The 16,771-nt window shown below is 30.1% G+C and overlaps 2 protein-coding genes across 3 annotated transcripts; one reads left to right on the top strand and one right to left on the bottom strand.

Moving 5' to 3' along the window:
* Positions 1–1,252: 1,252 nt before the first annotated feature.
* On the bottom strand, positions 1,253–4,226 carry LOC123193191 (zinc finger CCCH domain-containing protein 29-like). Its single transcript, XM_044606001.1, has 2 exons — positions 4,027–4,226; positions 1,253–3,515 (listed from the first exon to the last, which is right to left on the bottom strand). Exon 2 carries the CDS (start codon positions 3,459–3,461, stop codon positions 1,530–1,532), a length of 1,932 nt encoding a protein of 643 aa, XP_044461936.1. The 5' UTR covers positions 3,462–3,515; positions 4,027–4,226; the 3' UTR covers positions 1,253–1,529.
* Positions 4,227–12,091: 7,865 nt separating this feature from the next.
* On the top strand, positions 12,092–14,004 carry LOC123192875 (jasmonate-induced oxygenase 3). 2 transcript variants are annotated; one of them, XM_044605566.1, is made up of 4 exons: positions 12,092–12,211; positions 12,321–12,871; positions 12,943–13,273; positions 13,715–14,004. In XM_044605566.1, the coding sequence occupies exons 2-4, from the start codon at positions 12,369–12,371 to the stop codon at positions 13,970–13,972; spliced, it is 1,092 nt and encodes a 363-aa protein (XP_044461501.1). In that variant the 5' UTR covers positions 12,092–12,211; positions 12,321–12,368; the 3' UTR covers positions 13,973–14,004. The 2 variants fall into 2 exon arrangements, with proteins under 2 accessions (XP_044461501.1, XP_044461500.1); XM_044605565.1 differs by having other exon boundaries at positions 12,098–12,207.
* Positions 14,005–16,771: the final 2,767 nt, after the last annotated feature.

The raw sequence follows: 16,771 nt of genomic DNA, 5'->3' as shown, positions 1-16,771 counted from the left end.
ATAATAAAATCAAAATTACATTAATTAAATTTTAATATCAAAAATAAATATAATAATTATATTATAATTATATTATTTCTTATATAATATTAATAATAAAAGATAAATTATCAACTTATTTTTATATACTCCAACATAATGGTCCTTATGAATCTTTTAATAAATATTAACAAGAATTTAGTCATATTAATTATGATGCTCCTTGAGTGGCAACATTCATGAAACAACCTTTGTGGTTGTAATGTAGACTTTTGGCCCACAGACTTACTCCCACCCAAGATTTGTTGAATTATCAAATTCATATTCATTAATTTTTAAAATTTTAAATACTCACCTTTATATTAAAATTCACTATTAATATTAAAAATAAAAATATTATTTAATTAAGAATAATAACTAACATTTGAAAGTATCAATCTTTAACCAGTCTTTCTCTAACAAAAATAGACGTCATTTGTTGGGTTTCAATGAGAGAAGAGATCTGGAAAGATCAATCGTTAGTTAGAGTAGAAATGGTCATTAAAAAAGAAGAAATAATCTTACAAAAAAATAATCATTTTTCAAATTTTGAATAAAAAAAATGATAAATTTTTAGTTTTTAAAATATATTTATCTAAATAATATTTTTATTCTTAATTTTAATAAAATTTAGTATAAGAATAAATTTTAAATTTTTAAAATTAATTCATGTGTTTAAACCTTGGGTGGGAAGAAGTGTTTCGGCCTAGATTATTTACAATATATGGCTCAGAATTTGGCAAATTCGTCTCGTGGGCGGCCAGTTACAAACAGAAACTCATGCTTACCCACAGGACTTTTCCCATTCTGCGATATGAGGAAAATCCCGAAAACAGATAAAGGACAAGACCCCACGCTGTCATCTTGGAAAATTTTCCAGTTTTCTCATCTCAAATTCTAGGAAAATCCATAGCATTCGGCTTTCCATGAGCACAACTTTATCAGCAATTGCATTATTTTCAACAACTATAATTGCCCACTTTCTTTTCAAATTAAAGGATCCAGCTAATCGCCTCAGATATATCCAACTCTATTTATGCAAATCTTTTGTTGATTCTTGGTCTCCAGCAGACAAAATTTGGACTCAAAATGATTGTTGATTGACTTAAATTGATGATATTCACTTTGTATAGAAGGATTTCTATCAAGTAAAACACCCATTTGGCCATTTCTCTGGTGGGAGATGTCTCAGAACAAAGATATCGAAGATCAGATTCAAGAGAACTGAGAGAAGTATGGAAAGGAGATTAATATAGTTCTGTAAGATGACAGTAAACATACAAATCAATCTTCCTGAGGAATGAGAAATTAATAATATAAAAAAAAAAATAACAAATTTTTGTTTTTCTTTTTGGATCTTGCCTAGTCTCTGGACTAACCCACGAATGATATGAGCAGTGGCTCATTCATTGTCATTCTTCCTAAACCACAACAACGATCGAGGAATACAAATAAGAATACGAAAGAATATCAATTTAGTTAGAAATAAAGTAGGAGCAAATTTATGTTCATTATGCCACCGTCTGCTCCTGTTCTATGTACAATTGTTCCACCCATGAATTATGTTGCTGCCTCTGGGTGCCAAACACTCCGGTTCCTGCAGGAGGAACATCTCTCACCAGGGAATTAACCCAAGATACATCAGGCTCGTCAACATTTGATGATGGCATTGAGCCTGTCGCTGCAGTTGCAGATACTGTTGTTAGATTGTTGTTACGAAACCCAAATGATGCGGACTTCTTGAGCTTGCTCAGCTCATCTCCTGGAATTCCCCAATCCAATTTCCCATCAGGAGAGCCCCAATCTGATAGATTGGACATCCTCATAGATGCAGGGTTAGAAGGGGCTGTAAGGCCAGCACGACTGGTCACTGCTCCACGGTCAACAAAGCTGTGACTTCGGTTTCTGAAGGCAGAAGACCTTGAATTCATTACAGATGAATCATACCCAAATGTTGAGGGTTTCCTCACTGGAGAAGATGAGAGGGTAGTAGCTGGATAGCTTGCACGAAGTTGGCTCATGTTTTGGCGAATTTGAAGTTCAGTTGGTGACTGTAACTGGGTTGAAACTCCCTGCAAAGGATCAAGAGATTCAAAAGAATCATCAAGGTTACGCTTCAAATCTCCAATCCTAGTGTATTCCTTGCTCCAACAAGATGGTGAGGAGAGACTCGATATCTCCTCCCCTAATTGTTGTTGCCACAAATTGCTGACATGGTTCTCTAGCCCAAGCAATTCCATTTCCAAGTCAAAATCCCTTGCACTAAAAGCAGTCTTCAGCCGGCTACCAGGCAACTGCAAGGCAGGTGGGGTGAGATTAACTTTGTTCTGCCACAAATTTCCACTCTTGGGAGACAAACAAGTGGCCAACGGAGACATTGGAGGAGTCGAACTTGCAGGCAATGACAGAGATGTGGAACCAAGTGACAATGGACTCATAGCTGCCATGTCAACTGCACTGACAGAAATAGAGGTTGGAGAAGGCATAGCTGAACCAGTGGATGCATATAAAGGGCGCAATTCTTCCGGCTTGTGTGCAAAGAAACAAACTTTGCGGTTGCACCCAATCTCATCCTTGCAAAGCCGGGTTCTGTACTGGGCAGGATGTAGCCAGGACTCAAAAACACCATGTGCATACTCACAACCATCTGCCTTTGGGCACGATCCCTTGCGGAACTCAGGGCAAGGGACACAGCTATAAGAGTACTTCTTAGGGTCTCTTCTCCTTGCATTCTCACCTGGATGAACAAACGGGCACTCTGTCCAATCATGTGAATAAGCCCTTGAGCAAGGCTTCACCTTAAAAATATACATTCTAAACTCATCAGTTCCATAAATACCATTATTTATATCAGGCAAAGATGTATCAATAGGATACTCTTTCTTCTCAGCTCCTTCTTTGGATAATTGCGGCATTGTGATCTTTTCCAACTCTTCCTCTTGAAAAACAGTTTGATCACCTTTCAACAATAACTCTACTGCCCTTCTTCTTGAATTGTGCAATGACTTCATAGCTAAAGCAACAAAATCTATTGGTTTATTCCCACTAACATCAACACAATTAGCATCAGCAGAGGCATCAAGCAAAAGCTTAACAATCTCAACCACGGTGTTGGCACCACCAGCGACAGCACAGTGAAGGGCAGTGCTTCCATCAGAACCACAGGCTCTTTTAACATTAACCTTGCCAGTTCCGATGATATACTTCAAAACCTCAAGACTTCCGAACATGGCAGCAATCATAAGCGGGGTCCTCTCTTCAAACCCCATCTTTTTCGACCCAATGTTTCTAACATACCAGAAACCCGCCTCATCAACATCAGAACATCTCACTTCAATTTCACTTTTGAAGGCAGCAAGATCATCAGAAGCTGACAATTCGAGCAAAAGTGAGGACTTGGTGTACAAGTCAACATCCTTTTGCTTGCGTAATTCACCCTCCATGAGAAAATTTGAGGAGCAAAGCTTACAGTTAGAACCACCGCACGTACCCAAGTCCTGCAAAATAATTTTAAACCAAAAAAATTAAAAAGAAACCTAAAAGCATAGTAAAATATAGATTTATGCAATACACGCAGTTCTGTTTGGTTGCTGAGAAAGTTCGAGGAAAAAACCTGATGTATTACTTGGACAGTTTGACTTATCACAAACCGAGTCTCTTTATATCATAAATCCAAACCTTTTTCTAAATCAGTTTATATACCTCAATTATCTCATAGATTAAGATAGTATAAAAATCAAGCAATCATTAAATATTAGTCATGCTCCAACCCATGGACTTGGTCTCGAAAGACTAATTCCTCTCTAAATTCTAAAGAAAGAAAGTACCAAAAAAAAAAAAAAACTAGAGCCATCGAAGAATCCGTCAACAGAAGCCACCCCAAATATTAAAATTAAAAATTCAACTAAAAAAACCCACCAAAGAAAGAACCCAGAAACCAAAACTTAAAGAGTTTGAAGAAATCAAAAGCTAAAAGCTTTGTTTGAAATTGACCAAACAGAAACATACCTATGAAGACTTGTGACTTCTAGTAAATGAGAAGAAGAGGTTTTCGCTATAGTTTAGAGTGTGAAGTAGGAAGAAGAGAACTCTGCCGAGGAATGAGTTGCTAATGGAAGAAGCTGGAGAAGGGGCTTTATGTGTTTCTTTGAAGAGAAGAAGGAGAGAGGAAAGGTGAGACTTTTCTTCCTCGTCTGTGTTTCCCCCTTCGGTCAAAGTCAGCACTTCAAAGGGTGGGCCAGTGCTACAACAGGCTTGGTTAGTTCATAGTTGGTTGCTTCACTAGAAAGATACTCAGATTAAAATGAAATCCAAATGAAACTTTTTTAATTTCATTTCAGATCGCCAACTGGCTTTTTGGTTTGTCAGACACGTGTGCTGTGACATTACCTTTCACCACACGCGCGCTTTGCTGTCTGTCTTTTACTCTCGCATCATATCTGTTTTTTATTTTATTTTATAATATAGTGGATATATATTTTTTATATAATTTAAATACATAAATAATATATTATTTTATTTTAATTTAAAATTATTTAATTATATAAAGATACATCATTTATATATTTAAATTATATATAAAATATATATATACATATTTTTATTATTTTTGAAAATTTTTATTATATTAAATCCTATAATTTTTTGGTATGATTTTGTTCATTTTAGTATAATATAATGTGCTCAATCTAAGTAATTTTTTTATTAATTTTTTTATTTCTCATTTATATGGTATTATAATTTATAATAAAGTTATAGATGCCTTAGCTCTTCAATCATATTACAAAATTACGCTATAATATTATCATATAAATTCATTATTTATTTGCTTTTCTAATATATCTTGAAAATTTAAAAAAAAAAATCTGAAATGTATAATATAACTCTTAACCCTTTTAAACTTGTAATTAAAAAAGAAAAAAACAGGTTGATTTAAAAAATATAATAAAAACAACTTTTAAAAAGTAATTTAAATAGTTAAATATAGAATTTTAAAAAGTTTCAAGAGAGTTTAATTTGAGATCCGCACTTATTATATTAAAATTAAAATTAAAATTTATTTTATATAAAATTATGGGATTAATCAAGAGTTTTACCTATTTAAAATAATTAGTTTCAGATTCCTTATTATTAAAAGACCAAAAAACATAGAGTTAGTGAATTTTAAAAAAATGGGGCGAGTGTTATAGGGTGGGAGTGGGAGTGGGCGTGGGGGAGAAAGTGAATGGGCCGTGTGACAGATTCCAAGCTGTAAACGAGTCAAGACGCTTAACGCGTTCTCTCCATTTTGGTGGGTGACAGGATATGCCTGAGTCTGACTCAGCCTCCCACTGTGGAGGGATACTATCACTTTTGTCCCCAAACTTAGATTTAATGCCGCAGACTTAAATAATGTTTTTACAATACAATATTTAGTCCCCAACTAAAACGTTACATACTGACAGTCTGACAAGGCCTAAGAGACTACTGAATCAATTATTCTATATATCTATGATTAGGGAGGATTTAAGCTTGATTTTAAAATTTATCATACATTTGATATTTTATAAGGAAGAATTTTAATTTTAAAAAATGATCATATTTATAAAATTCAGGAGATTTTTGGAACTTCAAGTTTTTAAAACCTTTCAAATCTACGTGTTTTAATTGAAATATAATAAAGTGGATAATGTTGGCTCCCAGTTCTCATGGCACTTGCTTTGCATGAAGCTATTTTTGTAATTTAAGTTCCGGGGGCTGAATCAAGACGATGTGATTTCTTTCAAAGATTCTGTAATAATAGAAATTTTAGATAAATTTATCTATATAAATTAATATGATAATATCTAATTAAATAATTTTAAAATAAATTAAAAATTAAAAATTTATCATTATATCATAAATTATTATTTTAATTTATATAAATAAATTTATATAATTTATTTATATATATTTTTTATTTTTTATATTTTGCAGGTTCGCGACGAGTTGATGGGTGTCAAGATAATATAGTCACAATTTGAGCCCAAATTTGAACCACAATAGGCCGGATTCCAATGTAAGGCAGGGTCATGCTCCAGTTTCCGGCTAGAGAATATTAATGGGCTTACCATGAGATCCCATTTCAATGAAGGTCCGGCTGGAAAGCCCATGAAAGTTGAAAGATTTTCAGGCTTGGGGAAATTCTCTGGGTTCAAGGATAAATTGTGGGGTTGTTGATATTAAGTTGCAAACAATATAATTTGTACCAAATTTGTGGGCTTCATCTTATAATAAAACTATATTAATCTATTTTAAGTATATATATAATATGTATTATTAAATAATTAAATATTTTTAAATTAAAAATAAAATAATATTTAATCACATAATGATACATCATGTATATATATATCTGTGTACTTAAAAGTGGGAACACTTAACAATCCCTTGTTCATAGATGTGGGAATTACAACAAATATATTTTTGAAATTATAGTGTTAAATTTATGCTTCAACTTTGTGACAAAAATGCTTGCTTTTGTGTAAAGTAGTTTTGGTCCAAAACTTAATTTTCTATAAATCAATGAAGAGATTTGATGTTAAGCCTATAATTCATTACATTTTAACAACCAAATATTAAATGTTTGCAAAAACAAAAACAATTAAAACGTGTTTAGTACTTTTTGCTTGAAAATAATATTAAAAAATGTGAACAATAAAAATATGTTCGATAAGTTTATCTAAAAAATATAAAAATTATCACACATATAATCAATAAAACTATATCAAATAATTACCCAAAAATCTCCTTTTTGATAAAATTTACGAAAGGGCACTCAGACGTAACTAACTATATGAATAATAACTAATAAATCAATATGCAAATAGACATTTTTTGCTCTAAGGAGCCATCTACCAACGTGTTTTCCATTCATATTTCTTGCTTGTGATTAAAAATAATAACTTCATATTATAATGAAGCATGATTGATATCTTATTCTTATGTAACGTAATAGAAAATTATTTTTTAAAATGTAACTTTAAAATATAATCAAAAAGATTATAATGTTCATTTTCTATCCTAAAAATAAAAAGGATTTGTCAAAGGAGAGTGAGATAGAGGAGATGAAAAAAAATCTATGCAAGGCATATAGCTAGCAACATTTATGATCAAATAAGTTTCATCTATGACTTGTTAATCTTAGGTTAAACATCTTTTCCCAGAGTCTTTGTAAAAATGATAAGAAAGACAATCTTACATTGTAAAAGTGTTCTCTTGTAACACAATTCCAATTTTTGGACTGAAGAGGTTCTTCAACCCTGAGTATATCTTTCTCTTTCCTCACATATCATTCCATTGTATGTGTCAATTTACATCACGATGCTAATAAAAAATGTGCAATTTGCATTCGGTATGTGGCTAATACCCTATTGTAAGCTGACTCAGATCATAATGGTGTCACCTTTCAACATATGGTTTTCAATACTTGAATGAATACCGTAATTGTCACCCCAATGATAAAGACCAAGGGATCTTGATCCCTTTGGATAATTAGTTGTATCAAAAAAAACCACAGCCTCATAGACAGGCACGAAATTGTCTACGTGGGGATCCCAAATCCTTTTCAAAATGTACAACACGAAATTTGTTGTCTGCCACCATACCATGGTGGGAGCAAATCACACGTGGAAAATTCAATCAAAAAATCATGATTTTCATTCCCAACTTCACTATTAATTAATTTTAATCACATTTAATCATAAAATCATTCACAAAAACTCAACAAAAGCAAAATCATTTCATTCATTTTTGCAAAAAGAAAAAAAAATTATTACAAGTGAAAAGCTTCAAACCTTACATTTATGGTTTCTCCTAACTATTTTCAATACAAACTCATATGAGTCTCTATATTCTAAGCAATAAAAGATGAAAATGAATAATTTATTAACTATAATCCCCATTTAAGCTTAATGTAAAATCTCCCATATTTATTATAGAATCGATAAATCTATATATGATGAATTGGAGCTGCTCCAATTAGTCAAAACTCGTGCTAAACAAGTTAGGGAAATTTTATGTTTGGGAAATCTCATGACATGACACCCCTCCATCAGTTTAATTTATAGACATTAAAATGAAATATTATTACATTTGATTAAGTTGATTTTGAGGTTTCGTTGAATAGATTTTTTTTTATAATAAAATTTTATATATGTAATTTTTTATACATAATTTGAATATATAAATAATATATTATTATATAATTAAATAATTTTAAATTAAAAATAAGAAAAAAAAACTATTTCTGACTCAAGTTTTAGCCGAATATTAAATTCACACCAACGGGAGATGAAAACCCAAACTCTCACCCATAACCAAATTGTCGTCCAAATTTTTAGTTAGAGACAGGGGTAAAATCATCATTTTACCTATAAACTTTAAAATTTTTATCATTTCACCCCCTCCAAATTTTAAAAACTAACACTTCAACCTATCTTCAAAGTTTGAAAAGTTTAGATTTCACCCCTAGATTTGCTTCCTTCTTCGACCATCACTGACAACGACGCTTTCCACCGATCTCTCATCTTTGGCTACAAAGGATGACCTTTCATCGTCCAGATATTGACAACGAAACATTGTCTAGATCTGGAAGAATAGATGAAGGACGACACTTCATTGTCCTTCGTCGTCGCATCTGGACGATGTAACAAACGACGAAGCATTGTCCTTCATCTTCTGGGTGGTGCGACAAAAAGATCTCCGTCTCTTTGTCACACCATCGTTGTCGCTCCAAGAGAAGAAGGGGGTCAGAGATGACACCAGAAGATAAAGTTGAAAAGTGAAGGTAAAAATGTTATTTTTGAAAATTATGAGGGGTGACTGAGTTTGAAAAATATGGAAACCCTAGGTTTGTGGGTGAAAATATCACTTTTCAAAGTTTAAAAACTTTAGATAAGGGTGAAATATTAATTTCTAAAACCTGGGGGAGAAGTCATAAGTTTTATAACATTTTAATATAAACAGTAAAATAATTATTTTACCCCTCTCTTTAATAGAAAAAATTAACAGAAATTTAATTATGTATGAGAGTTTGAATTTTTCATCTCTTATGAATGTGAGTTTGAGATTGAGTTAAAACTTGGAGAAAAAATAGTTTTTTTCCCTTAAAAATAAAATAACACCTCACCATAAATTTTATTTTATACAAATGAGCATGTGTTGTTCAAAATATTATTAAATAACGAAAACTACTATTAAGATGTGATATTAGATAATTAATTGGGATTGAAATATTTACCATAAAAAATAATAAATAAATAAATAAAATATGAATTAATAGTAAATATAAAAGAGAAAAATTATTTGTCAAGGTTGCTGGAATTCACATGGGGGAGATTCGGGAGAGAACTAACTGACTTTTGAGTGATTGACTGAGTCAGACGCAATTTAAAACCAAAATTGCAAAGACAACGTGGGCCCATTCTGAAAAATATGCCATTTGGCTTTCCAGATTTGTATCAAGTCGCATGCTCATCTTACTAATTCAATCAAATTTATTCACTTTGTGCAATTATTCTCTCTGTTTCTCTCTATGGAAGGTGATGGTGAAGCCAAAGGAAAAGGTCAGTGTAATTAATCAGATTTTATTCAGGGTTTACAAAGGTTAATCAAGAGGTTGAATTATTAATCATATAATTAATGTATTTGTTTCCAATTGATTCTTAAATGAAAATCATTCTTCAAGAAAGGAATTAAGAATGAAGACCTCTCATCTCATCCATTACTTGTTAATGGTTGAAATGATTTCCAAGACATAGTGCTAGGTTATTTTATAAAATGGATCTTTCAAACCTTAATAAACACGAAGATATGTTATTATATATAAACATTTATTTTAAGAGAAGTGCGATATAGTTTGTTACTTTAGGTGCCCCATTAAGACTAAAAAACCTATTTTTATTCAAGGTTTAACCTATTTTCAAAAATTTATTAAAATTTTTTATTAGGATTTAAGGTAAAATCACTATTTTTTCATATCTAGTGTTTGAATTTGAGAATTTTAATAGAAAAATAAGTATTTAAAATTTTAAAATTGTATAAATAAGAATTTGATAATAGACCAAATCTGCGGTGAGAATAAGTCTTTTGCCTGCCTATTAATATCCAAACAATTGAAAAGTCTGGTCAATTATTTTACTGTCATATCTAGTATTTGCCAACCCATAATTCATTTCTTTCTAATTTTTAACCCATTCCATTATCTTCATTTAGAGGGATAAAAAGTGAAGGCAAAAAATGTATAAAGGCAACAATGTAGAAAAAATAATTGCATTCTTCTCTTAGTAATTTTGCTCAAGAAAACCAAACCATTTGTAAACCCATGTGACCAACCAAAAACACAATTTTGGTTAGGCTAACTTTAAAAAAAAAAAAAAAAAAAAATCTTTTTTCATGATCTTTTTCGTACAATTAAATTACCATATATAATAAAAGAAAAGAAAAGATAAGAAATAAAGTTGTTTCCTTTTTCAAAATTAGATATGTATAATAAATGAAGTGGGAAAAATATGAGAAAAAGAAAATGTGTGATGAATGCCATAATCATCTTATCAAAATTTTGATTCTATTAAAATAAAGGGTGAAGATTAGAATCATAATGAAATAAAAATGGTCAAGAGTAGAGAAAAAGTATTTAACATATTTTTGGAATAAATTTTTTAAAACATATGGAGGCTTGAATGATCCTTTTGACCACGTTTATCTATGTATTAAATATACATTTATATATATTATTATATAATTAAATATTATTTTATTCTTAATTAAAAATCACTCAATCACATAATGACACATATGTGTACACAATTTATGTATTCAAAGTAAATACGTATAATTTTATTATTTCGAATATAGCTATGTTAGTTAGAGACTTAAATCTCATAAGAAGTGAGTAGTGCATCTTTTCTTTGAGCAATATTATGTATACACATTTTGTTATACATAATTTCAGTACATGCATGGGTGATATGTCATCACGTTTTTTGGTATTACTTTATTTTTAATTTAAAATCATCAAATCATATGATGATACATAATCTGTATACCTAAATTATATATTAAAAATATGTATGTGTAATTTTATTGCTTGAGTTTCTCATAACATGAAATATTACATTTGGGTAAATTTGTTCTTAACAGAGCTAAATCAAATTTCAAATTTGTTGTGCATGATGTGAAAGTGATGATGGGTTTGGTGGGTAAATTTAATTAAAGAACAGTAAATATATTAGGCATAACTATAATGGCTATATATGTAACTTTCATAGGATTGAATTTATAATTTTATTTTATTCAATAAAAATTTCATTATTTATTATTATGAGTAGAGAATTTATCTGTAATTAATTTTAAATTTGGAAAAAAAAAATCTATCTAAAGTGCAAATAATTTTATTTAATTAATTAAATTTATTTAATTTAAACCCTAAATATGCAATTTTCATTAATTAATTAAATTTATTTTTAATTTAAGTTGATTTAATCCATTTAAAACCGGTGAGTTTGTACAAAACAATTTGCATAGCAATTTTGTACATAAATATTATTGAAATATTCCAATATGTAAAGATAAATCCCCAACTTTCTTAGAATTTTTTATCATAAAATATAAAAATTAATTATAAACTCTAACAAAGATAATATAAAATTATCTGACCCTCTTATATTTAAATATTTTTTATTGACTCTTTTACTGTAAATCCCACTCCACTAAAATTTTATTAGAGACTGCGCCACTTGGGTCGCGCAAGCTAAGCTCAGATATAAATTTGGTTTGAACAGGTAAAAAATGAGTTTGATTTTTTAAACTCAAACGTCAAAAGTTTCATAAATATATAAATTTTTTATATAAATAAATAAAAATAATATTTTTTAGTTATTTTTTATTTGAGATTATAATATTAAATTAAGTTTAAAATTCAGTGTAAATTTAGGTTTAACTTTTTTCAAACTAATCAAACTCAAACAATTCCAAAACTTAACTTGGATCTATCCGGGTTTGGAGCGGTCTTCCATTCCTGGCTATATAAAGGAATAAGAGCAATGCCTTTCATACGTCCAAGTCGTCTTAAAATACTGCATTATTTTCACGTTCTCTTTAATGTCTATTTCGTCTACCCACTACTCTCCTTCCTTTTAACTACCACTCGCCAACGCTCTTCTTTGAACCGCATGTCTCTTTGATCTTTCTCCTTCTTTCTTTCTTTCTTTCTTTCTTTCTTTCTCTCTCGATCAATATTAATATTAATATTTTTAATTTCTTATTTCTTTTTCATCGTACAGATTCAACCTTCGAATCCAATCCTCTTTCGTCTCAACAACAACATCATCATGAACAAGTTACACGACTGGCCAGAGCCAATCGTACGAGTTCAGTCGTTGTCCGAAAGCGGCTTAAATAAAATTCCAGAGCGATACGTCAAGCCTTTAACAGAGAGGCCATCGTTTTCCTCAGAGAATAATATTGACGACAATGTTAATATTCCAATCATTGATCTCGCCGGCTTGTTTCAAGACGATGAAAACGTTCGAGCCGAAATCATTTCTCAGGTTTCCATGGCTTGTCGTGAATGGGGATTCTTCCAAATTCGGAACCATGGCGTCCGCCCTGAACTGATGGACCAAGCTCGCGAAACTTGGCGCCAGTTTTTTCATGCGCCGATGGAGCTTAAACAAGCTTATGCAAATTCGCCTAATACTTACGAAGGCTACGGCAGCCGTTTGGGCGTCGACAAAGGAGCCGTTCTTGACTGGAGTGATTACTATTTTCTCCATTATCGACCTTGTAATTTAAAAGATTACAACAAATGGCCCGCCTATCCGCCCTCTACCAGGTACTTAAATGCAAATTTGTCGTTTATTTGTCCCATCTGCCGCCTATTTTGATGGATTATGATATTTACAGGGAAGTGATTGATGAGTACTGCAAGGATGTGACGGAATTATGTGGGAGATTGATGAAGATTTTTTCATTAGAGCTTGGATTAAGAGAAGATCGTCTTCAAAATGCATTTGGAGGGGAAAATATTGGCGCTTGTTTACGGGTCAATTTTTATCCCAAGTGTCCACAACCCGACTTGACTCTCGGGCTATCGTCTCATTCGGATCCTGGCGGGTTGACGATGCTGTTGCCCGATGATCAAATTCCGGGTCTTCAGGTCCGAAAAGGAGATAATTGGATCACTGTGAAGCCGGCTAAACATGCTTTCATCGTCAACATTGGTGATCAAATTCAGGTAAAAAATTTTATCCATAAATATAAAAATTTGGTCGATCAGGATTAGAAAACCATAGCTAGATCGGCACGTGGAGGGGTCATTTCCTTTGAGTTGTAAATTATGATTATAATTGACAAATTCTCTAATCAGTATTTTGACTAATCTTTTTCAATTTTGAATTTTAATATAAATATTTTTCTAATATTACACATGGATAATTATCACTGTTCTATAGGATAAAGCTTTGATATTCAATTGAGTGGTATTAATTTTCTCTTTTTCCCACATTTAAAACCTGTTTTTAATAAAATATTTTTATTTCATTGTTTTCTCTTTTTCTTATGGCAAGCCACCGACATCGTAAAAATTCTAACCAAGTTTTAATTTGCATAATAATTTATTCCTCTTAATTGGCTAAATATTTCTTGAATAAATTTTGTCATGTTTGATTTTGATTAGGTGCTAAGCAATGCAAATTACAAGAGTGTGGAACATAGAGTGATCGTAAATCCGAATGAAGAGCGAGTTTCATTGGCTTTATTTTATAATCCGAAAAGTGATATACCGATTGAACCAGTGAAGGAACTTGTAACATTGGACACACCGGCATTATATTCTCCAATGACGTTTGATGAATATAGACTTTTCATAAGAATGAGAGGTCCTCGAGGCAAATGCCAAGTTGAATCTATGAAATCTCCGAGATGTTGCTCATGAATTAATATTACAATATTGTTCAAATTTGATTAGTTATAGTATTAAGTAGCATAGTTTTTTTTTTTCTTTTTAATACATAATTTGAGTATACATATGATGTATCATCATATGATTAAATGATTTTAAATATAAAATAAAGTAATACTCAATTATATAATAATATATCATCTGTGTATTCAAATTATAGATATTATTAATATTTATTAATCAATCAAAATCTCAATAAAACGAAATTAGAAGTCTCTCAATTAAAAAATCCAGCTATAATGTGGGCATGACTCACGATATAACAAATAAAATATTGAATAAATAAAATATGAATATAAAATTGACATGTGAATATATGGATCATTATGTTCTTGTTTGAAACAAAGTGTTTCTAAATGGTGGGGATGGGCTAAGGAAAATTAAATGGAACATGCAAAATTCCATTACGATTGTCGACCCACGAGAAAAAACAAATAAATCATAGTCAAAATCTTGGCCACTATAATTTTATTTTTTATCTCCTGTATAAATATTTTTTTTAATTCTTAAAAATTAGTCACTTAACAATCAATGGTGACATCGTACGGTCCACTTATTATGAGCTATTTCAATGGCCCATTTTCATATAATAATTATTTTATATTTGAAAAACTATATGATATAATATTCCTATTGTTAAAAGTATTATGATATTCTTTTAGTGCATTGTCGTGTTAACCCATGTTTTGACTCTTCAAACTTTGCTGCACAGATGACTTCTTTGTACCCCGCCCATTTATCTATTTCAATTATATATATATATATATATATATATATATATATATATATATATATATATATGCAGACGACGAAGGCCATCCGAAGTGCTCTTCATTGTGCCCTTAGTCTTCATCTTGGTGAAGCACTCCAGATGAAGAGGAGCAGATGACGTCTCATGAAAAAGAGTGGACCGTCTCCAAATGAGGGAGAGCAATTTCGTTAGGTCATCTTCAATCAAGTGCTGATTTGCCTTTAGTTAAATATGTTGATTATTCTATTTTTGAGAGATGGGAGAGAGCATCGACAAAGAAAGAAGATAGGCTAAAGACTTTCTCGTTGAAGAATGGTCACTGAAGAAAGAAATGAAATCTTAGAGAAGAAAATATAATTTTTCAAAATTAAAATAAAAAAATGATCGGTTTTCAAAATTAAAATAAAAAATAAGGTAAAATTTTATTTTTTAAATATTATTTATTAAATAATAATTATATTCTTAATATTAATGAATTTTTGTAACAATAACAATTAATAAGTAAATATTTAAAATTTCAAAATTTAGATAATAAAAGTTTGATAATAAATTAAATCTTAAAATGAGAGTATGTCTTCATCCCTTATCTAATGATGGTCCCATGAAATTTTGCCAGTAAAAAATAATTATATACCGTCTTTAAAAAATAATTAAACATAAAAAATACTTGCAAGTAATTAATAATTAAACAAATAATAACATAATTTTAAATTAAAGATAAATTTAACAATATGATGTATTAATAATAATAAATAAATCCAGAAAAATAATAAAATATATATATTATTCAACTTCACATTTTGAGAGACCTAACCAATTATGGATTCCAATTAAAGAACTGTTTAATGGTAATCAATCAAGAAAAAAATGAAACACATATTAACCTTAAAAAAAGGGTAAGAGTAGAATATGCATAATTAATTAATAAGTTTAAAATCTGTTTATTTATCTAATTAACTCTCTCCTAACTTTCTCATTAATTCAATCCAATTATAGAAAGAATTAATACACAATTGACACCGTTGCCTTGTCATGTTGTCCACAGTAAAACCCTCCACTATCTTTCCATTATTGGAAAGTTAATCAAACAAACTATTAAACATTAAACCCCAAAAATTAAAAGTACATCTCTTATTTTTGTTGGTTCTGTTACACCTAACATGTGTACAGTATCTTGACATGTGTTTTTGATAATAATTCAATATGCCCATACTATACTTTTATAAGGCTAGATTTACTGCACCTACATATGTAAGAGAATCCTCTGCTCGTATGAGATAGGAGAAGGACTTGATTTTTAAAATCAAGTTGTCCTTCTTGATAGAACAATACTTTACGTATCCACTTTTAAATATATAAATAAGTTATGATATGTTATCCTACAATTAAGTATTACTTTATCTTTAATTTAAAATCACTAAATCATTTGATGATACATATCAAATGTGTACTCAAAATGAGTACTTAGTTTTATTATCCTTAATAATATGATAATGTTAAAAAGTAAAATATTTAAAGATATTATAATGATTTAAATTTCTATCACTGTAGTAAAATTCTTTTTTTGTTAACAAAGATTGATTTTAGGTGGAAAAATGTTATTTATGTTATTAAAAGATGAAAAAATGATTTTAGGGCAAACATTGGGTGTGAAAAAATTATTAATAAAACTTTTCTTTTAATTGGGTAGGAATCGAAATCAATTGGATAGGAACCTGTCTCAACAAGTTTCGGTTATGATTTTGGTCCCCACTTTAATAGGATTGTTGAAACTAGAGCTACAATCGAGCCAAACCGAGTAATATTAGGCTTGACCTTGATATGTTCGGGTATTTACAAAGTTTGAGACAAAAATAATTGATTTGATTTTGACTCAAAAAATTATGTTAAACCATGCAGCTTAAATATTTATCAATTAACCTTTTATATATTAATGAAAAATGAGTAAAATTTTAATAATATAATTATAAAATTTTAAACTTTTAAACTTTATTATGTTTTACTCAAATTGAGTCACAAGT

The sequence above is a fragment of the Mangifera indica genome, chromosome 12 (assembly GCF_011075055.1).
Source record: "Mangifera indica cultivar Alphonso chromosome 12, CATAS_Mindica_2.1, whole genome shotgun sequence".
Taxonomy (NCBI): Eukaryota; Viridiplantae; Streptophyta; class Magnoliopsida; order Sapindales; family Anacardiaceae; genus Mangifera; species Mangifera indica.
Note: the sequence above shows the minus strand (reverse complement) of the source record. Positions and strands in the feature narration are given on the sequence as shown.

Excerpts from the sequence above, each read along its gene's own strand:
- LOC123193191 (XM_044606001.1), bottom strand. The coding sequence starts at position 3,461 with ATGGAGGGTGAATTACGCAAGCAAAAGGATGTTGACTTGTACACCAAG.
- LOC123192875 (XM_044605566.1), top strand. The coding sequence starts at position 12,369 with ATGAACAAGTTACACGACTGGCCAGAGCCAATCGTACGAGTTCAGTCG. Across the intron at positions 12,872-12,942 it reads GCCTATCCGCCCTCTACCAG|GGAAGTGATTGATGAGTACT; the intron begins GTACTTAAATGC and ends TGATATTTACAG. Across the intron at positions 13,274-13,714 it reads ACATTGGTGATCAAATTCAG|GTGCTAAGCAATGCAAATTA; the intron begins GTAAAAAATTTT and ends GATTTTGATTAG.